This window comes from Emiliania huxleyi (genome assembly GCF_000372725.1).
Source record: "Emiliania huxleyi CCMP1516 unplaced genomic scaffold EMIHUscaffold_10, whole genome shotgun sequence".
In the NCBI taxonomy this organism is placed as follows: Eukaryota; Haptophyta; order Isochrysidales; family Noelaerhabdaceae; genus Emiliania; species Emiliania huxleyi.
In genome coordinates, this window is record NW_005202427.1 from 1,058,981 (window position 1) to 1,083,581 (window position 24,601).

The window sequence follows — 24,601 nt, forward strand, 5'->3', positions numbered from 1 at the left end:
TTGGGAAACGCAAGGCGCACCTTTTTGTTTTGAAGACCTCGATACTTAGCGCACTGCTCGGGCGAGAGCTCAAACACGTGCCGCGTCTCGTCTTCGCCGCCGGCTACGCGCACAGACACAGTACGCGGCAGCGCCGACACGTCAACCCGCGTGTACGTCAGCGACGGGTCCCGCACGCCGCACGCGGCGCATGCGTGCAGCGGCAGCGCGTGCGCCATGCGCTCGTCGCTCCACTCGCCCAGCAGCCGCCGCTTCGTCTCGTCGGAGACGTGCACGCAGCGCTGCAGCAGCGCCGCCGTCTCGTCCTCGGGCCGCTCCAGGTCCATGACGACGTTCGTCGAGGCGTGGAAGCGCGTCTCCAGGTCGATGGCCGCCTGCTCGGCCGCGGCGAGCTTGCCCTGGTCGACGCACATGCCGCACACCGCGTGCGCCGGGCAGCCGCACTGGCCGCGTTGTGGGCGCACGGTCTTGGCGACCGCCGGCGCTGCGCGCCGGTCGTGCTGCTCACGCTGCCGGCGGCGCTGGTCGCGCGCCTGCCGATCGCGCGTGTTCGCGGCGGCTGCATCTCCTGCTCGTTTCGCTCGCACCCGAGCGGCTGTCGCCAGGCGCTTCAGGTCGGCGGTGCTGCGCGCGCGGCCGTCGGCCAGGCACAGCCACATGTCCTCCTCCTCGGCAGGCTCGCACGGCTTGCCGTCGAACTGCGGCTGGCGCCCGCGACGATGCTTCGCCCAGGCCGGGCACGATGGTGCCGCGACGAGCGGCGTCGAGGCGACGGCCATCGATGGGTCCAGAAGACTTGGAGACCTTCTCGACCAAAAATCGAGCACAATTGCGTTACATGGGCAGTGCCGGGGTTTCTGCACCGAACGATCTTACTTTCGGTCTATCGAAAGTGTTGATCTATAAACACAGGTTTCGGACTCCTTGCCGCGTAGGGAGTTGCTTGGTTTACTTAGGTCGGCTAAGTGATCCTATCCTGCGGCACCTCGAACACTCACTTGGAACCCTAGCCCGCCACTAACACGGAGAATTCACAGATACTAACCAACGACCCATTTCGTGTACCAACCAGTCGTGTCGCGTGTGTATCGCCAGCAGAGAGGGGTTCACCATGGCCGCGCATGCTTTGTCGCGTGGCTCGTGGCGCGTGCGCGCTTATCAGAGGTAGATTGTGTCACCGTCCGGTCCCCGCGTGGAGGTCGTCGAGTTGACGGAGGCGCCTGCCGTGCGCGGCGACGAGATGGCCGAGGCGACGGCCGAGACCTTGCGCACGCTCACCCGGCCTCCGTCGCGGGTCGCGCAGCCCGCGAGGATGATCTTTTTGTACTCCTGCGGCGGAGCGCGGCGGAATGGCAAATCTCACGTGCGAGCCTTGGGCAGCGGTGGCGGGCGGACACGCACCTCGAATGTGACAACACCATCGTCCGACATGTCCGCCCAGCCGATCATCTCGTCCACACGGTCGTCGATGTCCGCCTCTATCGTGACCGTCTTGCTCGCGGCGCAGAGGAGCGCCTGCTTCAGCTCCTGCGCATCGAGATGGCCGTTGCCATCTAGGTCGAGCTTTTTGAATGCGTCTTGGAGTGCCGCGTCGCTGCCGAGGGGCCGCTCAGGAACGAGCGAGTGCCACGCCTGTTTATGGGCGCGCATACAGTTCGTCTCGACATCACAGGCGACGAGACAGTGAGCGGCACGCCTCGCTGGCGGTCAGCATGTCCTCGATGCGGTTGTGTCCACGGTACGTGCGCATGCCCAGGAGGGGGTACGTGCGCATGTCCAGGAGGGGGCGGCGCGAGGCCAGCGTCAGAACGAGCGGGCGGCGGAGCACGAGCGGGCGGCGGAGCACGAGCGGGCGGCCGAGCATGAGTCCTGAGTGGATTGCTCTTGCACGATGATTGCTTCGTCACGGCCGATTCTCTTTTTCTACTAATCTCTTTCGGAGGAAGAGGCAGTTTCCCCGCTGTGCACCCCGCCTGATTTTCTTTTCCTCGCGATGTCCACCCCGCCGCGCCGCCGCTCGCGCCGCATCGCCTCCTCCTCGACCGCCGCTCCATCGCCGGACGCGCCGCCGCCCGTCCGCCTCCTCGACCTCCCCAGGGAGCTCCTCGAGCGCGTTAGCCATGCCTCTGCAGCAGCCCGCTCTCCTCGCTGAGGTGACCCTCTCCTCTCCGGCCTCCGCACTGCTGCTGCACGGCGACACGGTCGTGATCGGCACCGCGTCTGGCACCGTCTGCACGTTCCGCCTCGCGCCTCGCGCCTCGCGTGGTCCGACGCCGATGGAGCTTGCTCTCATGGCGCCAGCCGCGGCGGCTGCCGCCACAGAGGCCGCCAGCACCGCCGCCGCCGCCGCCGCCGCCAGCTCGGACGCGGCGTCCGCTCTGCCTCCTGCAGACGGCCCGCTCGAATGGCTGGCCGGCCCGACCCTGGTGCTCCGGAGCGGCGTCTCAGTGGACGCGCTCGCGGTGGCGGCGATCCGTGGGCCCGGCGGCGGCGGCGGCGATCCCGCGAGCGACTGGCTCCTTGTCTCGTGCGGCGGCGAGGTCTCTGCGCACCTGCTGCCTCGGCTTGGTGGCGCCTGCCGGCTCGTGGCAGCCTGCACGGGCGCGCTCTGCGTGCACGGCGGGCACTCCTCGCCCTCGCCGCCGCCCGCCGCCATCGCTACGGCGCACTATCGGAGGATCGAGCTCTGGGGACTGCAGCTCGTGCAGCAGCCGTCCCGCGCCGCCTCCGCCGCCGCCGACTCGCGCCCGCCGCCGCCGGCTTGCGCAGCGACGCGGCGGGCGAGCCTCCCGGTGCAGGGCCGCGTGGCGGCGGTTCTTTGGAGCGGGGGGCACGTGTGCGCCACGCTGCTCGCCCAGGCCGAGGGAGCGTGCGGCGGCGGGGGCGAGGCCACTTACGTCGTGCTCGACGCGGCGTCTGCGGCAGAGGTGTGGCGGCTGCAGGCGAGGCTTCCTAGACACTTCCTGGACACTTCCTAGACACTTCACGCAGAGGTGTGGCGGCTGCAGGCGAGGCCGCCTCCGCCTCGCTCCGCCCCAGAGGCGGGAGGCAGGCCGTCGCCGGTCGTCCCTCCGCCCGAGCTCGTCGTCTGGGAGCGGCAGTCTCGCGGCGGCGGCGGCAGCTCGCTCCTCCCGCGAGCCTCGTCGTGGCACCCGCTTGCCCCCTCCGCCTCGTCGCCGGGCGGAGGGCTCGTGTACGCACGCGGGCCGCAGTTCCACTACTCTCCCCTCGGCTCGCTCACGGCGGCGGCCCCGCCGGCGGGGGCGACGTGGGCGGGCGGCTGGCGCGTCGACTTTGAGCGCCCCACGTGCGACGACGGCTGGCAGTACGGCAGCGGCTGGCACGGGGCAGCCTCTCCCGACGGCGCCTCCGCCTCACTCCGGGCGGGAGGGGGGGGAGCGGGAGGGTGGGTAGCGGCGCCGTCGAGCAGCGCGCGGGCGCGCCGGCGGACGTGGGTGCGCGCGCTGAGGCCGCTCCACTCAGCAACCGGCCCGCCGCCGCCGCCCGAGGCGCCTCCGCTGCTGCCTCTGCCGGCGAGGCGCGTCCTGCTCGCCGCAGGGCTCGCTCCCGGCGGCGGCGCCTCGACGCTGGTGCTCGACCTAGCGCAGCTCAGCCTGGCGCCCCTCCCGTCGTGGGACCAGCGCCGCGACTTGCCTCCGCCACACGCCGTCGCCGCGGCCCCGCCGCTCGTCTACTCGCTCCATCTCGCTGGAGCCGGTGACGGCGGCGGCAGCGGCGGCGGCGGCGTCGGCGGCGGCGGCGCGTCGCTGCGCGGGTGGGAGAGCGAGACGGGCGGCCTCAGCGCCGCGACGAGCCTGCCGCCACAGCTCCCCACCGCGGCGGACGCGTGCGGCTCCCCCTCCCGGCTGGCGAGGGCGCGCAACGGCGGCGCAGCAGGCGAGGGGGGCGGCGGTCGGTCGCTGCTTTGCTGCGCCGGATCTCTGCTCGCCCTCGCCGAGGGGTCTCGCCTGGTGGCGCTCGCGCCTCCTCACTTGTGCGAGCGCCCGCTCGAGCTGCGCGCCGACAGCTGCCCTTCCCCGGCGGGCGACGCGACGGCGACGGCGCGGCTGCTGCAAGAGACGCGAGTGGCAGAGGCGGAGATCCGGCGCACGGCTGCTGCGGCCGCCTCCGCCGCTGCGAGCGGGCGAGCGCCGGAGGAGAAGGCGCCTCCGCTGGTCGACCTGCGCTCGCTCGTCGCCAGCTGGCTCGCGCCGCGGGGAGGCGACGACGGGGACGTGCCGCCGCCGTCGCCGTCCTCGCCGGCCGGCGGCGGGGGGCGAGGCCAGCCAGGCGCGCACCCGCTCGGCCTCCTCCTCGCCCGCCTCGTCGCTTCGCTGGTGCCTCGGCTCCAGTCCGCGACGGCGAGCTTGGCGGACGGGCGGGCGGGCGGCGAAGAGGCGGCGGCGGGGGACGCGGCGCGGGAGGCCGTGGCGGCGGAGGCCGTGCGGGAGGTTGGCTCGCTTGCTGGAGCGGACGCGTTGCTTCCTTGGACCTCTTTCCTGGACCTTTCCTGGAACCTTCCTGTAGGTTGGCTCGCTGCTGGAGCGGATGCGTTGTGAGGTGTGCGGTGCGTTGCCCGGCCTGTCTGCTGCGGTGCCACTGGGCGAGCTGTGCGAGCGTGTTGACGAGCCCCTTCCTAGACCTTTCCTGGACCCTTCCTGGACCCTTCCTGTAGGCGAGCTGTGCGAGCTTGTGGACGAGCCCGCCCTGTCGGCCCTCTCGCCCCACCTGCTGCAGCTCTACGCCGCGGTGACGAGGCGACTGCGACACTGCTCCGCACGGCCCCTGAACATGTCCGGCCCCTTTGTGTCATGTGTCCGGCGCGCCTCCCGTAGGCCGGACGGGCTGCTCTACACGGCGCAGCTCCGCGCGCTCCGCCCGCTCCTCCCGCAGCACATGGGCGTGCGGTCCGAACTCGGGCTGTGGCGCGCCCGCCCGCCGAGCCCGCCGCCGGCCGCCGGCGCCGGCGTCGGCGAGGGGGACGGCGAGGCGCGCCGGCGGTGGGTGGCGGCGTGGCGCATCGGCGCCGCGTGGCGCGCGTGGTCGCTCGGCGCGTCGGGGGCGGGGCCATACGCGGACACGGCCCGCGCGCTCCACCACATCGGCGCGGCGCGCACGCCGGTCGAGAAGGGGCACGCCGCCCTCGCCGCGCTCGAGTGCCTCGCGCGAGAGGCGAGCGGCCGCATCGAGCACGCGGGCGGCGGCGGCGGCGTCGCGGTGGCGACCGACGACATGCTGCCGCTCTTCGTCTTCGCGCTCGCGCGGGCGCGCGTCCCGCGGCTTCCGGCGCACGTGCGGCTCATCTGCGACCTCTTCCCGCGCTCGAGGACGCTCGGACCTCTCGGGTATGCCGTCTCAACGCTGCAGGCCGCGCTCGCGTACCTGCTCGGTACGTCGCTCGGCTCGGAGCGAGAGCGGGCGTTCGAGGAGGCGCGCCGCCCTCCCCCCTCGGGCGAGGCAGAGCTCGTCGACTTGTGCGACTGCCCGACGGGGTCGTGCCCGGACGGGCTCCGGCGCGACTCGCTCGGCGTCGTCCTGCGCCGCGGCGACCGCATCATCCGAGGCGACCCGAGCGCGCGACGCGTGCACCACGGCATCTTTGTCGGCGGCGGCGCGGGGGGAGAGGTTGCGCACTACGTCCGGCTCACCGGCCACGGCGCGCAGGCGGACAGCAGTGCGCAGCGCGCCCGCGGGGGGGGACGGTGGCTGTCCGCCGTCGAGCTGCGTCTCGACTCGCTCGAGGCGTTCTCCAAGCGCCGGCCCGTCTTTGTCTTGCGCACGCCGTGCAGGTCGTCCGCCGACGCCGTGCTGGCGCGTGCGCGAGCAAAGCTGGGCGCTCGCGCGTACGACTTTCTGCACCTGCAGTGTGAGGTGTTTGCGACCTCGTGCCGCGCAGGCCACTCGCCGGCGGCGGCAGCCGCCGAGCGGGTTGCCGCCGTAGCGGCCGCCGCCGCCGTGGCTGCAGCGTCGCCGCCCACGGATCTCGCGCGCCACTCGCCCTCGCCCGCGGTGTCGCCTCCTACCTCCTCGTCGCCGCCGCCAGCCCGCTTCGCCTCGCTTGCTGCCGCGCACGTGCAGGCCGCCGGCGCACTCGCATCTTGTGCCGCTCGGCTCTCGCCGCGGCCTTCGTCCAGCAGATGCGAGGCCGACGAGCTCTCCTCGTTTGCATTGCCACCGTCGTCGGCCGGCGGCGAGAGGGCTTCGTCGGTCTCCATCTTGATTGGGGGTCGGGCCGAGGGTGTGTCGATCTCTGCGGGCGGGCCACACCGGCAGAGAGAAGGCGCAGGCTCGAGGCACGGCACGCCAACGCTGGCGGCGGGGCACACGGCAGAGGTGCCCGCCATGGCCGCAGGCTTCCGCAACGCCGGCGACGAGGGTGGGATCGAGCATTCCGCATTCGGGAACGGGCAGCGTGCGCTTGCGCGGACGCTGCGGCGGCGGGCGGTGCTGTATGCAGATGCGGAGGCCGCCACGTCCACCGCGGCCGACTTGCTGGTTTGCTTTCTGCGCGAGGGCGGCTACGCGGCCGACAAGCCGTCTGCTAGCTGCCGCGCTGCGCAGCGAGCCATCGGGGCGGTGCTGCAGGGCAGCGCTCGTGGGGAGAGCGAGGCCGGCGGTGGCATGGCGCTGCTGGTGCCGCGGAGCGTCCGATTGCAAAAGAAGGCCGCCGACCTGCTGCAGCTTCTCTTCCTCCTCTTCGACTGGCAGCCGCACGGCGGCGCTAGCGGCGAGGGGGCAGCTCACGGCGCGGAGGGGCCATGTCTGGCCGCAGGCCGGTCCGAGCTGCTCGGCGAGAGCCACGTCGCGGAGTTTGCGGCGGGCTTGCGCGAGGCGCTGCTGGCTTTTGCGCGGGGGGGGGTCTTCGAAGCACCCCCGCGAGAGAAGACCCCCTCGGAGAGAGGCGCGGCGGAGGCAGTCGTCGCTCAGACGCCCCCGAGAGCGCCGCCCTCGCCGGCCTCGCCCACACCGGCACCGGCGCCCGCGTCGCCCGGCCTCGACCGGAGCCCCGCGTCCACCGCCCCTACCTCCGGCGCACCCACGCCCCTCCGTGGCTCCCGCGTTGATGCGGGGCGGCCGCGGCCATCGGCCACCGGGGTGGGCACAGTCCTCGGCCGAATGCGATTGCTCGTGGCCGCAGCGTCCCAGTACCTCGCGTTTCACCTGCCGCCCAAGGCCCTTGCGCCTGGCAATGCCGCCGCCGAGTCGGCTCTTCTCGGGTCGAGGCTCGAGGCGGCCCTGTCTGGAGGTCGAGGCGGTGAAGAGGCGGCTGCCGACCTCGAGGACAGCTTCGAGGCGATGCGAAGGGTGGACGAGTTGGACGTGGACTACCTCCAGGCGGTGTGCCGCGTCGCGCAGGCGTCTGTGCGCAGTAGTGATGGCGAGTCATAGAGGAAGAGGCGTGTCGGGGGACGCCCCGCGCAGCCAGACCGCACGGCGCGGCACGGACCACGGTCTCGACGATACACGATTTACTTTTTTCAAGGGAGAGAAAATTGAGTATTATATATACGTGTAACCCTAAGTTTCTCCGAGACCTCGCGAGCGGGTAATATACACGCACGCCTCTCAGCTCACCACCTCTCCACCTCGTAGCTCGATGGTTAGCGTGGCACTCGCCAGACCAGCGCTCGACGCCGTGAGCGTCAGTTTTCCCGAGCGGGGTGGAGCCGCAGAGGGACTCCCAGGTCTAATGATCGCCGTCGCTCGCCCGCGGAACGTCTTGCGGGCCAACTGATGGAAGGACGAGGCATCGGTGGGGTCGCCGCTGCCCACAGCCGTGATTTCGCCAGCGCCCTCCAGCTTGAAGCGAACGGTGGGCGGGACGCACGCGGCAAGTGAACTCTCGTTTGCGCACGCGACCAGCACGCCATCTGCATCTACCACCTCAACGGTGACGTAGCTGAGGTCCGCCCGTGACGGCCGGATCGTCGTTCGATCTGCGGCCAAACGCAGCTTTGCCGCTGGTCCGGATGTTTTGAATGTGCGGGTCGCGATTGCTCGGCCACGCGCGTCGAAGCCGGTCGCCTCGAGCGTGCCTGGCTCGTAGGGGACCCTGACGGTGGCCGTGTACGCGGTCGCGCGCGAGACGTTGACGCAGCCCTCGCTCACGTTCCGGCCGTTGAGCGCCAGGAGGACGCAAGCGCAGCGCGTCGAGTACAGGTTGACCCGCATGAGCCGCTTTTGCTCCTCCCAGCTCCAGCTCTGGCGCTCGTCGGGGAAGCCCCACGAAGCGATCACCTCGCCGTCGTCGGCGGGCTTCACGGCCATCTCGAGCGCTGAGACGTTCCACAGCACACGCCGCAGGTACGCCTACAACGTCGAGGCCGCCTGCAAAACGGGGCGTGATGGGGGGGCATTTGGGGGCGGGCCTATCACGGACCTGCGGCTTCTGGCCGCCCACGATGTCGAGGTCGCCGCAAAAGGAGATGTGATAGCTCCACGGAGCCGGGCAGTAGCCGCCGCAGGCGAGGGGGTCGGGCGGCGAGTGGCCGTTGGCGCCAATCGACGACTCGCCAATGTAGTCGATGGCTGTCCAGATGAAGGTGCCAACGACCCACGGATAGTCTTGCAGCGCGTTGAAGTTGAGAACGCTTGACTCGGGGAAGGTCTCCGTGGCGGCGATGACGCGCGCCGGGTGCGTCACGTGGTCGCGTGCGAACCCGTGTGGCGAGTAGTTGTAGCCAGCCACGTCGAGGGGCGCGAGGAAGGCGGCGGTGGCCGCGTCGGTCCCCACGCCTGGGTACGCGCTCGTGATTGCTCTCCGGCTGCCTCCGCCAGCGTCATCGAGGTGCCGGATGTACTCGGAGAGGGCAGCGGAGAGCGCAGCGCCGCGCGCCACGTGGCGGTTGGGGATCTCGTTGCCGATGCTCCAGAAGACGATCGCGGGCGCGTTCCGGTCGCGGAGCACCATAGAGGCGATGTCGCGCTGCCACCAATCCTCAAAGAAGAGGTGGTAGTCGTCGGAATTCTTGCCGGCGTCCCAGCAGTCGAAGGCCTCCTCCATCAGCAGCACGCCCAAACGATTGCACGCGTCGACAAACGCGCGAGAGACAGGGTTGTGAGACGTCCGGATCGCATTGTACCCGTTCGCCTTGAGCAGAGAAGAAGAGTGCTGTAAGGATAGGACACGTGCTAAACCGTTGGAACCGGGCTCGTACATGCGGTCACAATCATCCATCTCATTATTGCTGCTAGCACTGGTGTGTCATCATCCGAAGATAATTCTCGCCTTCAGAAGCTCGACCCGCCGCTCCTCGGCGCGGCCGATCGCCTATCATCAGCAGGAGGTGTGAAGAGACGCTGTTCACAGTCATCGCTCCTCGGCGCGGCCGTTCGCCTTGCTGCCGAGCGGGCCGTTGTCGTGGTGCACGCAGCCTACCACAACCCGCAGAGCTTGACGCGCGGCGGCGGCGGGGGGGACGTTGCGCGCTGCCTCCGGCGCACCGCCGTGCAGCTTGACGGACTGGCCGTTGAGGACGAAGCCGGCGCTCGAGTCAAACGAGAAGCTGCGGACGCCGAAGGTGGCGGTCTCCGTGTCCGGGCAGCCGTCTCGCAGGCCGCCGCCGCACGAGAGGGTCGCGACTGCTCGGTAGAGTGAGGGCTGCCCTGGGCTCCACGTCCTGACGCCGCGCACCTATCTCGGGCAATCTCGCGTGTCCTCGGCTGATCTCCGGCCGATCTCGGCTCCACATCTTCTCCTCGCATCGAACGAGAGCAGCACGCTCGCGCTGCCGCCGCCGCCGACCTCAGGCAGCGAAGCAAAGCCCACGCCGAGCGACACGCCTCGCTCGTCGAAGAGCTCGACGCGGGCGCCTGCTCCCGCGGCGGTCGTGCCGCGGGCGTTGGCGACGGTGACGTTGATAGCGACTGTCGCGTCGGCGCGCAGGCCGTCGCTCGCTGTGAGCGCGATGTGCGGCGTGGTGACGTAAACGCCGCCGGGGACCGCGAGGTGCAGCGCCGGGTGGGCCAGGAGGGACACGGGACGGAACAGGCCGGCGCCAGCGTACCTATGGCCGCAGTCCGAAGGTGGCGGAGGGAGGGATGGGGAGAGATGGGGAGAGACGGGGTAGATATGGGGAGATGTACCAGCGGGAGTTGGACCCGCGGCTCTCGGCGCGAATCGCGAGCACGTTCGGCTGCCCCAGCCGCAGCCCGCCGGCAGTGAGATCGACCGCGAAGCTGGTGTAGCCGTACGGGTGGGTCAGGAGGTGCTCGCCGTTCAGGTACACCGAGCAGTTCATGTAGCACCTGCGGTCGGGTCAGCGGTGTGAGGCCTCGAGCTACAGGCTCCACTCTGATGCTGAGGCTCCACTCTGATGCCGAGGCTCCAGTCTGATGCTGAGGCTCCAGTGAATGAGGGTAGCCGTATCGCGCTCACCCTTCTACGAAGAGCTGCAGCCGCTCGCCCCAGCTCGCGTCTGGTCGGAACGTCTTACGATACCAGCCCACGCCGCCAAGCGTGTAGCCCGTCTGCTTGTGGCCGGGCGAGGCGCCCGGGTCGAAGGGGCCGATGCGCCGGTCCGGCTGGGCCCAGTCCACCAGCCCTGCCGGGCCTGAGCCCTCGCTCCAGACCCAGATTGCGGCCACGTTGTCGGGGCCGACGTGCAACGCGCTCGCGGGCACCGCGTAGCTGCGGTAGTCGAGGCGTGAGGAGCAGCCGCCCGGCTTGTGCCAGGCGCCGGTGCTGCCCACCTATCACGGGGGTAGGGGTCAGCCTGTCCATTAAACGAGTTCCACCGCTCCCGCGGTCTCGGGCTCGGTCCTCCCACATTCTCTAAATGATGAATCGGCCCCTTGTTTGTTTGCTGCCCACCTTCGCGCCGTTGATGTAGGTGCGGTCGGCGGTCGCGACAGAGCCGAGGGCGAGCCGCAGGGTGCCCGCTCTCGCCGCCGCAAAGGCGGCGGCAGACACGGTGAAGTTTCGACGATACCAGCCGGACGCGTTGGCTGCCTCGTAGCCGGCGGCCGCACGCCAGTCGCTTGGGACTTGGATGTCTGTCCAGCCTGCGTCGTCGAAGCCAGGCGCCGCGAACGTGTCGTTGCCCTCGCCGCGGTAGAAGCGCCATATTCCGTGGCGAACGGCCAGCACTGGCGTCACATCGTCCTCCTCGCGGCTCGGCAGGTCCTCAATGGCCCAGTCGTGCGGAGCCTCGATGTCACGCCAGTCCGTGTCGTCGGAGCTGGGTAGCTGGTAGGTGCCATCGCCGCGAAGGAAGCGCCAGCCAGCGTTGAAGTCGACTTCGAGCGCGGCGAAAGAGACGATGTGGAGGGCCAGCATATACATTTGTGTTGCCTAGCGCGCAAGCGAGAGATGTGTGCAGTGGCGCGAGTGTGCCGCCATCATTTTCTTTTCAGTCCAACTTCTATTTGAAAACGAACCTCCGGGTTTTTCTCGATTTTAATCTCAGCCCGTCTTCACAACGAATTCGCTCTCATCACTCTCGAACCATGATAATGGTGGCATGGCTAGACACTGTGAAGCCGGGCTTCGGCGATGCCTACGGCTCAGTATTCGCGGAAATGGGCTGCGACGAGAAGAGCGACCTCCAATTCTTCGACGCTGACGCGCTGCGCAAATGCAAGGAGATGCTCACCGCCGCTGCAGGTAAGAAGATGTACGTCGACACGCCGAAGATCATGAACGCGATCAAAGCTGTCCTCGAGAAAAAAACGCCCAAGGCCCCGCCAAAGCCAAAGCCCGCGGCCCAAAAGCGGCCCCGGCCGAACCAGCCTGACGAGACGCCGGTCCGCGGCCGCGGCGGAGGCGGCCGCGGTGTGGGAAGCAGCTCGAGCGGCCGTGGCCGCGACGCGGGCAGCAGCTCGAGTGGCAGCTGCGGTGGCTCCCCTTGCTTGACCAAAGGGCGCATGACGCGGAACGGGCAAGAGGGCGTGCGCGAGCAGATCCTGGCCGCCTTCATCGCTGCGCAAGAGGCGAAGAACCTGGACGGCATGGTGCTTGCCAAGGAGAAGCTCAAGCGGTTCCTCGAGGAGTACTCTAAACACGAACAGGACCAGTTCATGCTCGGTCAGCTCGAGGAGGCCATCCGCGAGCACGAGCAGCAGTGAGAGCGGCTGACTGTGTGCGGCTCCCCGCCTTCGAGTAAGCCGCACGCCAGCCGCACGCCTCGCCGGCGTCCGAGCCACGCGGACTGGGCGCGGGCGACGGGGCTGCGAGAGAGGGTGGACGGGGAGGCGACCCACTCGCGAGCTAGGTGGAATTGACCACGGCGTGAAGGGGTTGTCTGTGCGGGACCCGTCGCTCTGTCTTCGTCACTCTTCTGCTCGCGCGCTCCCCACCTCCAGAGGTTTTGCAAGAGGTTCCACACAAACACACGGCCGACTGCACGCTAAAGGCTACACGCTCGCACACCACTTGCTGAGTGGCTCTCCCAGGCGCTCAGCCCACGGCGGAGGCACGGCAGGCCCCGGGGTGTCGGCCGTCACTCGCCTATAAGCGCCTAAAGCGGCCGAACCGAAACGGTGTAGCGGGTTAAAGGTCCCTGCCAACGTGGCGGCGCGGGTGATATCGTAACACAAGTGACTCCGATGACACTCATCATGCTCCTGCTAGTGTCATCGCTCGCAGAGCAGCCTCACCACGTCCACTGTCTACCACTGGCCCTGCCCCTGGTCGGCGCAAACTGCCGCTGAGCAGCGCTGGGCGGCTACTCAGCATCAGCCTCGTCACACGCCTCCGCCAGCGCCGTGAATTCCTTATCCAGTTCTAATACTATTGTATCGCTGCCTTGACCGTGTCCGCACCTGCATGGTCCAGCAAGTCGCCGTGAAAAAACCAAGCAACAGAATGGAAGCCACGGTCGTCGGGACCTGCCGAGACGAGGTACTCCAAGCACTAGTCGACTTCAACGACAGGGTTCCTCAGCTTCAACGACAGGGTTCCTCAGCGCCACCGCAGTCATCTGGCTCGGATCGCACAGTAACGCAAGCCGAGCACCTCTTCAATCTCCAACAAGTCTGCGTCCATGGACCCAGCAACCTTGTCGCTGGCGAGTGGTGGCAGATGACCGACATCCCACAGCACCAGCAGCAAAAGCGGGCGGGCCGACCCCACGGCCATCGCCGCCGCCGCCGCCTCTTCCTCTGCCGCCGCCCCCTCCGCCGTCGCCGTCACCTTGGGCTGCATCACCCGCGCCGCGTCGCGCACCGGCTCTCGTGCTCATTCAACGGCGCCTCAGGTTGCAGGCCGGCGGCACTGGTGTTGTCGTGGTCGGGCTGCCCAACGTCGGCGCGGGAGGGAGGGGGCAACGCCGTTATGAAGAACGCGAGAGCGAGCGCCGACGGCCCAGATTCTGAGCAGCAGCCCGCCTGGTCATGGGCCACTTGCCTACGTGCGTCCAGCTTCCACTATAGGACGAACGCCGAAGTTTGCTCTCCGACGCCGTGCCGAGCGAAACCTTTTCCTTCGAAGCCCGGCGACGTAGCCGGGCGAGCGGAATAGGGCAGCCCTAGAGAGCGCCTGGAGGCCGTTCAATAGAGCCCGTGTTATAGTCGAGAGTCGATCGCCGGCCGGCGCAGTGCTGCTCTGACCGCTCCGCCGGGCCGCCTCCGGGCCGCAGAGACGTGCACATAGGCAAGTTGGTCTTTTCACATATGAACTTCAAACTAACATTGGCCAATCTAATCCTACTCATCACAACTCACCAGGAACACCCCCACACTATAGGGTCATTGTGTAGCCCTTCTTAGAAGGAAAAGGCTTATTGCAAGGTCCGTATGGCTCACCGGGTAGTCGGCCACACGACACACATCGAGTATTCTCAGCAGCCAGGTGTCTCACCTCTCTGGCTTGTGTGGATCCTCCTCGGAACTCGGCCGGAGGCCGGACCCGCTCCCGGAGCCGGACGGCGATGTGTAAGACGAGATAAGTACAAGCGGGCGAGCTGGTGCGTGGTGGGTGCGGTGCGACTACTTTCTTCACCGTCCGTATCATCGGCTGAGAAATATGTGAAATGCGTACTAGCTGCGTTTATTGTGGTTTGTGCGCCCGGTCTCTCGCTGCGCTGTGAGAGCGGTGGAAATATATCCTTGCGTTTGTGTGTGCGCAAGCAGCGAAAACCGAAATCAATACCCCATCCCCACGTCGACGGGCGTCGCGAGCGGCTCGCCGCGCCCGACGCGCTCGAGGTTGTCCCGCCACACGCGCCAGCCCAGGCGAAAGTAGTCCGCAGTGTAGTCGGCATTGTGTGCGGTCAGCAGGAGCTTCGAGTCTGGCTGCTCCCAGAGCGGCGAGTCGGCAGGCAGCGGCTCTGTCTCGAAGACGTCCAACGCGGCGCCGCCGAGCCGCGGCAGCGCCGCCACCAGCGCGCTCTCGTCGACGGCGATGCCGCGCCCGACCGAGACGAAGGTGGCTCCGCCCTTCATGGCGTCAAACTCGGCGCTCGACAGGAAGTGGCGCGTCTCCTCGGTCCCGGGCAGGGTGCAGACGACGACGTCGCTCTGTTCGAGCATCGGCCGTGTGAGGAAAGGGAGGGGAGGCCGTGTCCCGGACGCGTCTCGGAAGTGTTCAGGGAAGCGACCTGCTCGAGCAGCGCCCGCTTGTGCGCGGGGAGGATGGGCCCCTCATACGGCCCTAACACGAGGTCGGCCAGCCCGGTCTCGTCGGGCTTGCTCGCGTTGCGCCTGTGACCACCGGATCCGAGTCTGCCACCATCGTCCAACTTGTGAGCTCCCTTTCGTTGGAGGAGCTCGAGAGCGCAGAGTTTCATCACTCGGCGCATCCTGAACCCGCCCTGGGCTCTGGGCTCGGGCTCGGGTCGGGGCTGGGTGGTCAGCGGGAGGGTCCAACCCCTTGCGCTCTCTTCACACGGGGGCTCTCACAGCAGACTCTGCGAGATGACGGGGCCGACTACAGTGTACAGCGGGGAGGAGCGGGTGGGTTGACGAGGCCTCAGGCAGACGACTCGCATCCCAAAGGCCTTGCCGAGCCGGGCGACGTGCTGCGCGATGTCGCCGAACCCAAGCAGTCCGAGGGTCTGCCCACGGAGCACGGACATCTCGAACTTGTCCCACCTCCGCTCGCGCCGGTTCTGCTGGCACCGAGCCACCTGCTTGTTGAAGTGCAGCGCCGCCATCAGCGCGTACTCGGCCAGCGAGGACGAGAAGGCGCCGCGCCCGTTGCTCAGCGGGATGCCCGCCGGCAGCAGCACCTCGCGCGCAATCGCCGCGATTGGGTCGACTCCCGCGTAGAAGCCGTGACACCAACGCACGGCTGGCGCGTGGCCTTCCACGAGGAGAGCGCGTAGGACTGGCGGCGGCGTCGGCGGCACCCACAGCAGCGCCTCCGCCCGCCGCAGCTTGTCGCCGTGCGCGAGCAGGCTCTCGAGGTCGTGGCCGATCAGCAGCTCGGCCGCGTCCAGCGGGGCGTGCGCGAGCGCCGGGTTGTCGGCGGAAGAGAGAACGACGACGCTCGGCGGAGGAGCGCCGCCCGTGCACACGCGACGACGTCTTAGGGCGTGCGTCTCTCCAGTACGGCTGAGGAACGAGTGCGCTCCAGCAGGACTGAGCAACGACGAGCGTACGCGACACGGCGGCATGCTGTGGCGGTGGGGGGCCGGTGCGGCGGGTGGGGGGGGGCAGGGCTCTCGAGGTCTCGAATGCTCTTCGCCGCGTTGGGTAGCGAGGATTGGAGGGGAGAGAAGATGTTGAAGCCGCCGGCCAAAGCCCGTGCCCCGTTTGTGCCGCGTCCCGTGCCCCGGAGTTCATTTTAATAAAGCCCGTCCAGGATCCCAGCGCAAGCGCCGCCTCCGGCACGTCGCACGTGAGCCTTGGTTGGCGGCCGCCGCTGGCAGGGCCAAGCCGTGCCCAAAAGTCCAGACGCGGCTTCGAGGGGAACGTCCCCCCGCAAGGCGATCACTGGCCCCCCTGGTCATCATGGTCAATCTTCCAGTTACGATCAGCTGCTCGAAGGCTCTTCCGTAACGCTTTTCCGGCCCGGGAGCAACAATGTTCGGCGGCCCGGCAAACGGTGGCGCCCAGCCGGCGGGTGGCATGTTCGGAGCTGCCGGTGGCGCCAACGCTGGCGCGCATGGCGCTGCTTCTAACGGCATGTTTGGAGCGGGCGGTCTTGGTGGTGGAATGTTTGGTGGCGCCACAGGCAGCGCAAACGGCCAAGCGGCTGCCGGAGGCACGGCCCCAAACCCCGGTGGCAACCCCGGAGCCTCTGCAGGGATGTTCGGGCAAAAGGGAGGCTCGATGTTCGGCGGTGCTCCTGCCGGGGGCGGCATGTTTGGCGGCGGCTTGGCGGGCGGATCGAGCGCAGCAGGCGGCCCGACGGCACCAGCCTCTGGCGGCGCGCTTGGTGGTGGCGGCATGTTCGGTGGGTTGGCAGGGGCTGGCCTCAAAGGACCGACGGCGGCCGCAAGCACTCCGCCAGCCAGCGGCTCGCCCGCTGGAGGGATGTTTGGAGGCGCCGGCGCAGCTCCGGCTGGCTCAATGTTTGGCGGTGCCGCTGCTGCCGCCCCTGCTGGTGGAATGCTTGGCGGTGCCGCCGCTCCGGCTGGCGGGATGTTCGGGGGTGCTGCGCCAGCTGGCGGGATGTTTGGCGGTGCAGCTGGTGGGATGTTCGGTAAAGCCGGCGGCGGATCGATGTTCGGAGGTGGAGGTGCTGCCGCCGCCGCCTCCCCGGCCGCTGCAAGCCCTAACGGCGTCTACCGCTACTGCATCGGCGTGCAGTTCGAGATCACGCCCAACGACCCGAAGCTCAAGAGCCGGCTCGCCAAGCTCGACAAGCTGATTCAGCTGCTGCCTAAGACCTTCGAAGTCTCCAGCCAAGCCGTGGGGATGACGCACAAGCGTGACGAGCCCGAGGCGGAGAAGGGCAACACCGAGGCCCGGATCATGGCGGCTCTCGAGGGGGCAAAGAGCGTGTACTCGGAGGAGACGCTGGAGGACGGCGACTTTTACGCTGACCACTACAAGGAACACCTTGAGCACTGCTCCAAGGTTGCTCAGGTTGGCCATGCCATTAGCCACGCCGCACCGGAGAAGAAGCCGGGGCAGCAATCTGGCGGCGGCGGCAAGCCAGGGCTGGCTCCGAAAAAGAGCACGGGCCTCGGCCTCTTCGCCTCGCCGCGGGTCGCTCCAAAGGCTTGAGCGGTGATGCCCTGTGGGTGGCCGGTACTCAAGGTCTGAACAGTGGTGTCGGCGGACGATGCGCACTCGGAGAATCTGCACATAACTGATCTCTGATGAGTTGCTGATGAGTTCGGCTTCGGGCACACACAAAAATGCAGAGCGTGATGTGATTGAACGTTGTTCATTGTGTGTCACTGTCAGGGCGCTCAGGCACAGAGTGTAAGACACCGCGAACACGTAAGTACACTCTCTCTTACACGCTCCACATCCGAGTCGACAACAAAAACGTCTCTCACCTCTCAGCGGCCGCGAACCCCCCCGCGCCCCGGAGCCTAGCTGGACTGACACGCGACCCAGCCAGGGGTCTCAGGGATCAGGAGACCCCCTGAGACACCCCCTGGTCCCTGTCCGCACATGAACGGCGCCTCATCGGGACACCCGCATACGCACCATCCCCACAGGCGCTCACAACACACACACAAAACGACATGCGCGAGATAGTAGGGGTTAGCTCGAGGGGGCTGTCTAGTGCGTGTGCGGGGGAACTTCAGGAATCTATTCCTCGCTCTCGGAGTCGCGGGCCGATTCGACGAGCGACGGGCGAGAGAGCTGGTCCATGCACCACTCCGTTTGCGAGCGGTACACGCTGCCCGACCGAGGGCGCACCGCTGCCGCCGCATCGTCTTGGTTCCGCATCGCCCCCTCGAGGCGGCTGCGAGCGTTTGGTAGGTTCGACTTCTCCCTCTGGCGGCACAGCGCCGCGAATCTGCCACCTGAGGTCGAAGCCGCGTCCTCTTCTCCATCCTCCTCCTCCTCGACGAGGGCGCACCGCGAGCGTGAGAGCGCGATGCGCATCGTAGCCGCCTCCTCCCACTCCGACTCGCTCTGCTTGATCGACGCCCGCCGCGCAAATGAGATGGAGCGCGCGATCGCCTCGTCCATGGCCGCCTGGAGCGAGCCCACGACATGTTAGCACCGGCCCGCGCGGGGCGAGCGTGTCAGAGCGAGGGTAGGTGCGTGTCAGAGCGAGGGTAGGTGCGCGGCGGCACCTCCTCCTCAGTCGCTTGCTCCACCTGCTCTTGCGCGGACGAGAGGGACCGGTCGATCGCGTCGTTGATCGCGGTCTCTTGCTCTGACATCTCCATCGCCGTCTCGAGCTCCTCCCGCTCGGCGCCCTGGATAGAGCAGTGAGGGAGAGGGGGGGTGGGTCGTTCTTTGCACGTCTTCGCGCGTGGCCTCCCCGGGCTGAGTACACGCCTCATCGTAGCACGACGACGCCAGCGCAACCTCGAGCTCCTGTCGCTCGAGGAAGGTGCGCGCAGCAAAGGCGCGGCGCTGCGCCTGGGCGGAGGGGTGGGCGTTGTCAGGGTGGAGGCGTTGAGCTGGAGCGCAGTGGTGGACCGGGCAGACGGTGAGTAAGAAACACCTCGGCACGGATCGCGAGGTCCTCTCGTGCCGAGTCGCGCTGCGACGAGTCTTGGAGGCGAGAGGAGCGGCTTCGTCGCAGGAAAGCGGGCGTCGAGGACAGGCGGCGTAGCGCGCTGCCGGACGAGCTGCGGGACCACGTGCGAGGCGTTGCCGGCTCGGAGTTTGGGCCCTCAAACGGCTGCTTGACGCGGCGCACGCTCAGCTGCACCGGCCGGGACGAAGCGAGCAGGAGCGCCGACCTCGCGCGCTCGATTGCGCGGTAGCTGCTCGTGACGATTGCCTGCTCGTCAATCTCAAAGATCACATCGCCTGGCAGGAGCTTTGCCGCCGCCGCCATGCCGCCGTGCGAGACGGCGGTGACGATGAACGAGTCGTCGCAAGCAGCGACTGCCATGCCGATGCCGTCGCCCTGCACAATCGGCAGGCCACCCGAGGTGAGGAGGACGGTGAAGTGCGTGCAATAGCACCACTGCCGCCCGTCGGCGACGGTATTGCTGAACGGCTCGACCGGTTGAGCCGGCGGAGGCGTCGCTGCCTCTTCGCCGTCGACGCTGGCCTGGTATGCAGGTGGCGGTGGCAGCGGCGGCTCGTCAGGCGAAGCTGGCCGCTCCAGAAGGGTGTTCGGGTCGAAAAATGAGCCGGTGGACGTGAGAGAGGCGTCGGAGATGAAGCGGTCGCGGCTTGAGGCAAACTGGTGCTCGCGGCTTGAGGCAAACTGGTGCTCGCAACTCTCGGAAGGCACCAGTGTGGTGCCCATTGATGCTAGACTGACGACGCGTGGCTCTCGGCGGCCATATAGGGTGCGCTGTGCCACGGCCGCCATTGGCGAGCGTCCCGCAAAGCAGGCGGTTGAGGAGCGACCAGCTTTTTCGGAACTCCCCCGCAGTTTTTTTTGCGCCGTGAACGCCACCAACCTGCAACCTGGCATCGACAGTTGTCTTAAATCTTGTAACGAACGAAGCGTTGCGCGACTTGCCGCCTTCGCGCGATGTCCTCCTTTCACCGATCGACGCACGAGGTCGACAGGACGTGGCACTCCAGGACGCTGGGGTACGATCGGGGCGGCGTCCTCCTCAGCCACGACGCAAAGCGGCAGGATCCACCCCCGCTCCCGCCTCCGAGCGCAGTCAGCCTCGCATTCACGGGCGAGCCGGCACCGCCGGACCCCAAGCTGCTTGGCGGCCACCGAGCGCAGAGCGAGGTTGCGCTTCGGGCGCGCCGACAAGGCAGCGATATGGACCTGGCGATGCACGGTGTCAGCAGCGCCGCCAGCCAGACGCTGCGGCACCATGCGCAGAGAAGGGGAGCGGAGATGGCCTCCCTCTTGTCTTTCGAGCCGCCCCCGGCGGCGGCGGCACTTGACGATCCCTTTGCGCACGTTCGCGTCGGAGGCCGCCGCAAGGCTGCGTCGCAGGGGCGCGTGTCGGACCCACTAGCTCTTGCCGTCGCAGATGTTGCGGCTGCTAGCGCCGCAGGTGTCGTGAGGAGTGGGATTGGCGGCGGGGAGGGGACGGGCGGCATCGAGGCGGAGGACGTGGCGATGCAAGCGGCGTACAGCGATCTGATGAGCGCGATTGACGCCGCGGGAGGCGAGTGCTTGGAGCCGGAATACGTGTTCAGATTGCTCGCCATGCATCATCTGAAGCCACACTCGGTCGAGGGTGCAGCCGAGCTCATCGATGCGATACATGCGCGCGGCTCCAAGCTACCCCCTATCGAATTTGCCCGCTGCATGTACCGGAAGGCCGAGCCGAAATCGCAGAACAGACCGCCTCCGGCACTGGCGCCTGCCCCCGCGCCAGCCTGGACCGCATCGGCACCCGCTCCAGCGCCCGCTCCCACACCCGCGGGCCCCAAGTCCATCGTCGAGCTGCGGAAGGCGGCCGGCGGCCTGACCGTCGCCAACGCTGAGCTCGCTCGCCTGCTGAACCCTGAGCGCGGTGAGACCACTCGGCGGCGAGCAAGGTAGGAAGGCTCAACGAGGTCGCCCGGAAGCGCGCGCCGCGGCTGCAGAGACGGGAGGCGGCCGGAGGCGGGATAGAGCGCGGGCCGCGCGAAGCAGGCGGGCCTGGCGATCCTCCGGTGCGCCATGTGTGCACGTGAAGTGTTCGTATTCGTTTCGCTTCTGGTGCGGTGTCACGCGGGCCGGTGAGGGGTGGGCATGTGCGCACGTATGGTGGCTGGGGACGGCCAGTGAGTAGTGTGACTCGAGTTCACGAGTGTGTGCCTTGAGTCAGAGATAGAGAGTGCGCAACTCTTGGTGTGTATCTGAATCTGTGAGAGTGTGTGAGTGTGCGTCCGGATGTGTGCAGCGTGCTCTCAAGAGACACTAAGAGACACGGACGAGCGGACGCGCTTCCGTCCCCCCATAAAGTAGCCCGCCATTGGAGACAGGAGACGCTTCGACGGCCCCGGACGGCACCGCCGCGCGCCGGGCGTCGGGGCGGGCCCCACCGGCGCGCGCGGGAGCATGGGAATTCATTATACAAATGTTTTGGTGAAAAGGAGAGACGGGCTTCACCGCGACGCCGGAGAGAGAGGCGCGGCAACGCGCACACCGGTCTCCCCCGGCACAAGAGACCACCCCACACACATTGTGTGATGGACATGGAGGGCGAGCGAGGGCGAGAGAGCAACACGCACACATGCGGGAGGCCAACAAATATCACGACCACATTCTACGAGAGTCATGCGCGACGACATAAGAGAAAGACGCCCCAGCAGCGCCGAGAGTCTACAGATGGCTCCAGCACGCAGAGGAAGCCGCGAGCGCGAGCGAGGGCGCAGGCACACAAGGCGCAGCCGAGGGCCTCTTCGCGGATACACAGAGGTGGCCTGCGAGCGGGTAGCCGTGATACAGATGGGAAGGCAGATGGAAGGCGGGCTGGGAAGGCAGATGGAGAAGCAAAAGAGGAGGCCCCGGCTAGCTCAGCTCCGAGGCGTCGCCGCGTTGCGCGCGAGTCCGCGAGGTGCCCGCCGCAGGGACCCGGCGAGGTTGGCGAGGGCTCGCTTGACACGGACGCGCTTCGGCAGGGTCGCCTCGACAAGCGCCTCCTCCGCCGCCTCGGCGCGCAGCACAGCCGCGTCACGCTGCACCTGCTCACAGCGGGAGGTGTGAAGAGGCGCTCTCCACAGGGCGAGGTCGTGGCACGCGCCGTGCTGCGCCTCGAGCTCGCGCGCTCGCTCCCCGGCGCAGCTCGCCTCGAGGGCGGCGCTCCGCAGCTGCGTCTCCAGCTCGCGCTTTGCGAGCTCCGCTGCCGACAACTCATCCTTGGACGACGTCCGCGACGCCTCCGCCAGAGCCTCGAGCCGCTCCACCTCGTCTGACTTCTCGCGCAGCGCCCGCTCCATCCGCGCGAGCTGGTCCTGCTGCGATTCGAGCGCGTCGTCGAGGTCTCCGACCCGCTCCGACCAAAACTCCTTCCCCTCGGACAGCATCGCGGCCGCCCTCGCCTCCGCCTCCTCCGCTGCCGCGGCCCGCGCCTTGGCCTCCTCGAGCTCGACGTGAACTTTCGCAATCTCCGACTGCGCCGCGTGCATGGACGCCTCCATGGTAGCGCGGGCCAGCTCGGCCTCTCGCGCCGCGCCCTCGGACTCCGCAGCGCGAGCGACCGCCGCTTCGCGCGCAGCATCGCTCCTCCTCGCCGCAAGCCTCGCAGCATCGCGCTCGTCCAAAGCTGATGCGATTTGAGAGCGTGCAGCCTCGTCCAGATTTGTGAGCCTGCTCTTGGCCTCGTCAAGCAGGTCTCCGACTGTCGCGCCACGCTTTGCGCTCTCAAGGACGCGCTCGAGGGTGTCACTCACAGCCTGCCGCTCCGCCGCCGCCGTCCTCGTCTCGTCCGCCGTTCGCATGTGCGCCGCACGGCCGGGTGCGGCGGGTCGCCCGGCTGCGAGGAGGAGGAGCAGCATGTGTCAGTCACTACTGCTCAAAAGGCAGTAAATCCGATCGATGTGCTTCTTGCCGACGTGAAAAATAAGAAGCGGCCCCCGCGAGCGTGGAATAGGACCGCCGCAAGCGGCGTGGCGTGGAGCGGTTGAGCATCCCTCCGGGGGCCCCTCTGCGCCGGGGAGGCGTTGTTGGCGGCTAGGACGCAAGCGTCCGTCGCCGTTTTCAAACTCGGGGCCCACTCCGCTACGCTCCGACCCGAATTTGGAGGGCCATGAAATTTAAGGTGTTGCTGCGCAAAAGGGGTGGCGCGCGGGCGCGCGCGGCGGCAGGCGTCGAGCGCGGAGCGGCAAACACAATGACGTCGGAAAGCTCTGCATCAAGTATACAGTAGGCGCCAGGACGCGTGTGAGCACGTCGACGTCGAGCTCGAGCTGCTTGAGGGCGGAGAGATACGCCTGGGAGGGCGGTGAGGTGGCGGGGCTGGGCTGGGCGCGAGGCGAGAGGAAGGGGGAATGGGGAGGGGGGGAGGGGAGGAGGAGAGGGGAGGGGGAGGGGAGGAGGGGAGGAGGGAGGGGAGAGGAGAGGCGGGCGGAGTGAGGAGTGAGGGATGGGTCGGGAGGAGTGAGGCAGGGGAGTCGAGGCGGGAGGCGGGAGGGAAGGCGGGCGGGGAGGCGGGAGGGGAGAGGTTCCGCTCACCAGCCTCTCTGCGAGCACCGCCTGCTCCAATCACCCTCTCGTGCGCGACCGCCGTCTCAAACTTCTCGCGCGCCTGCGCCTCCAGGAGGGCCGCTGCCTGCTGCAGCTGCGTCGAGTGCTCCGCGCTCAGCTGCTGCAGCTGTGCTGAGTGCGCCTCCGCCGCCGCCGCCTGCTCCTCGCGGAATCGCTCGACCAGCTGCGCCTCGATCGCAGCCTTGGCCTCCTCGACCGCCGCCGCGCTCGCCGCCTCCTGCCGTCGCATCAGCTCGACGAGCTTGGCGGCGTCCGCCTCCTCCTGGCACTGCAGCGCTTGCTGCAGCCGCGACGCCTCCGCGTCCCGCGACTGATGCGCCTTGAGCAGCTCCATCAGGTGCGTCACCTTTCCCTCCAGCTCGGACGCCGCGGTGGGAGCCGGCGGCGCGCCGTCGCAGCGCGCCGGGGCCGACGGCGAGAGCCTGTGGAGGAGCCGGTGGAGCAGTCGAGACTGCTGACCGCTCCTCCATGGTCCCCCGCCGGTGGACGCCGAGTGCAGTCATCGGTATGCGGGAGGCGTGCTCAAGGGCTGGCGGGGCGGACGCGACGACCTGGCGTTGCCGTCGCGGAGGGCTCGGGCTCGAGTGAGCGCCGCCGGCGACGCGTCGTTGCGGCCGTGGCCGCGCGGGCCACCTGCATCGACGGGCTGCTTAGGGGGGGGGGGGGGGCGCCAATGTTGAGACGCTCGCCCGTCGGCAAATCCATCCGTGTTGGCACCAGCTGAGTGGAAAGGAGGATTTCAGGTATAATTCATGTATGGGAGTATGCTAGTACAACACTGCTGAACTGAAATACACACGTATTTCCAGTCCAATCACAAGTACACATACTTTAATACTTGATTTTATCTCTTTCAGTGTGTGGGCGAAGTAGCGGAGTAACTGGGAGGCTGCGGCGCAATACGACGCAATATGGCAGTAGGCGCGGCACGCTAGGACGTATGCAGGTACGCCGGGCGCCTCCCAGAGTATGGGTACTGGTGTACTGCATCATACTTGGGTATGTCGAGCCTTGGAGTATCGCAGTATCTCGGAAGCACCAGTGCAGTATCTGCCAGTATTCTCCAGTATTCTCCAGTATGGCCCAGTACAGCAGTATGAGGGGAGGCATCGGGCCAGACAGTGACACAGCAGGTAGCGCGCCTCTGGCTCAATTTTGCTCTTCTTGAAACCGGTGATGCTGCGCAGTTTTGCCAGGGCCGCCACTGTCCTCGTGTTTGATCCCGACCGAGTGCGCAACGTCGGGAAGCGACACATACGTAATGTGTGCATGTGCATATGCACATCGAGGGGGAGAGGTGAGAAGCTGGCAGTAGCTCCAAAGTCGCAATCGTTGGCGTTGGAATGGGACGGCTCGAGCAAATGCATCAATCCCGCAGTGCCGAAGGTAGTGGTAACAGGATGTTGTACGGGGGTGCGCACGGCAAGAGTTCTCACGAATGCTGGTGCCGGCTGTATTTGG

The 24,601-nt window shown here is 67.9% G+C and overlaps 9 protein-coding genes across 9 annotated transcripts; 4 read left to right on the forward strand and 5 right to left on the reverse strand.

The window, feature by feature from the left end:
* Positions 1-1,158: 1,158 nt before the first annotated feature.
* On the reverse strand, positions 1,159-1,650 carry EMIHUDRAFT_199720 (hypothetical protein; the record flags this gene model as incomplete). Its single annotated transcript, XM_005793751.1, has 2 exons — positions 1,159-1,329; positions 1,402-1,650. 2 exons carry the CDS (start codon positions 1,648-1,650, stop codon positions 1,159-1,161), a joined length of 420 nt encoding a protein of 139 aa, XP_005793808.1.
* A 5,215-nt stretch (positions 1,651-6,865) lies between these two features.
* EMIHUDRAFT_351344 (hypothetical protein) lies at positions 6,866-7,508 on the forward strand (the record flags this gene model as incomplete). The annotated part of the gene is made up of 1 exon (XM_005793752.1): positions 6,866-7,508. A coding segment is annotated over one exon (271 nt), but the record flags the coding sequence as incomplete, so codon positions are not given.
* Positions 7,509-7,566: 58 nt separating this feature from the next.
* Positions 7,567-9,178, reverse strand: EMIHUDRAFT_199722 (hypothetical protein; the record flags this gene model as incomplete). Its single annotated transcript, XM_005793753.1, has 2 exons — positions 7,567-8,310; positions 8,381-9,178. The coding sequence occupies 2 exons, from the start codon at positions 9,176-9,178 to the stop codon at positions 7,567-7,569; spliced, it is 1,542 nt and encodes a 513-aa protein (XP_005793810.1).
* A 132-nt stretch (positions 9,179-9,310) lies between these two features.
* EMIHUDRAFT_199723 (hypothetical protein) lies at positions 9,311-11,278 on the reverse strand (the record flags this gene model as incomplete). Its single annotated transcript, XM_005793754.1, has 6 exons — positions 9,311-9,375; positions 9,445-9,620; positions 9,711-10,007; positions 10,087-10,248; positions 10,379-10,692; positions 10,814-11,278. 6 exons carry the CDS (start codon positions 11,276-11,278, stop codon positions 9,311-9,313), a joined length of 1,479 nt encoding a protein of 492 aa, XP_005793811.1.
* Positions 11,279-11,442: 164 nt separating this feature from the next.
* Positions 11,443-12,284, forward strand: EMIHUDRAFT_351345 (hypothetical protein). The gene has a single exon (XM_005793755.1). The coding sequence runs from the start codon at positions 11,449-11,451 to the stop codon at positions 12,064-12,066; it is 618 nt and encodes a 205-aa protein (XP_005793812.1). The 5' UTR covers positions 11,443-11,448; the 3' UTR covers positions 12,067-12,284.
* Positions 12,285-14,181: 1,897 nt separating this feature from the next.
* On the reverse strand, positions 14,182-15,149 carry EMIHUDRAFT_44961 (hypothetical protein; the record flags this gene model as incomplete). The annotated part of the gene is made up of 2 exons (XM_005793756.1): positions 14,182-14,540; positions 14,903-15,149. Coding segments are annotated over 2 exons (606 nt in total), but the record flags the coding sequence as incomplete, so codon positions are not given.
* Positions 15,150-15,963: 814 nt separating this feature from the next.
* On the forward strand, positions 15,964-17,112 carry EMIHUDRAFT_199727 (hypothetical protein; the record flags this gene model as incomplete). The annotated part of the gene is made up of 1 exon (XM_005793757.1): positions 15,964-17,112. One exon carries the CDS (start codon positions 15,964-15,966, stop codon positions 17,110-17,112), a length of 1,149 nt encoding a protein of 382 aa, XP_005793814.1.
* Positions 17,113-19,510: 2,398 nt separating this feature from the next.
* Positions 19,511-20,417, forward strand: EMIHUDRAFT_199729 (hypothetical protein; the record flags this gene model as incomplete). Its single annotated transcript, XM_005793758.1, has 3 exons — positions 19,511-19,775; positions 19,914-20,256; positions 20,402-20,417. The coding sequence occupies 3 exons, from the start codon at positions 19,511-19,513 to the stop codon at positions 20,415-20,417; spliced, it is 624 nt and encodes a 207-aa protein (XP_005793815.1).
* A 2,234-nt stretch (positions 20,418-22,651) lies between these two features.
* On the reverse strand, positions 22,652-23,772 carry EMIHUDRAFT_433355 (hypothetical protein). Its single transcript, XM_005793759.1, has 3 exons — positions 23,629-23,772; positions 23,142-23,591; positions 22,652-22,866 (listed from the first exon to the last, which is right to left on the reverse strand). Exons 1-3 carry the CDS (start codon positions 23,641-23,643, stop codon positions 22,690-22,692), a joined length of 642 nt encoding a protein of 213 aa, XP_005793816.1. The 5' UTR covers positions 23,644-23,772; the 3' UTR covers positions 22,652-22,689.
* Between the last annotated feature and the right edge of the window lie 829 nt (positions 23,773-24,601).

Coding starts and splice junctions, on each gene's coding strand:
- EMIHUDRAFT_351345 (XM_005793755.1), top strand. CDS start 11,449: ATGATAATGGTGGCATGGCTAGACACTGTGAAGCCGGGCTTCGGCGAT.
- EMIHUDRAFT_433355 (XM_005793759.1), bottom strand. Junction 22,867..23,141: donor CGGCGGTCGCGCACGAGAGG/GTGATTGGAGCA, acceptor CCGCCCTCCCAG/GCGTATCTCTCCGCCCTCAA.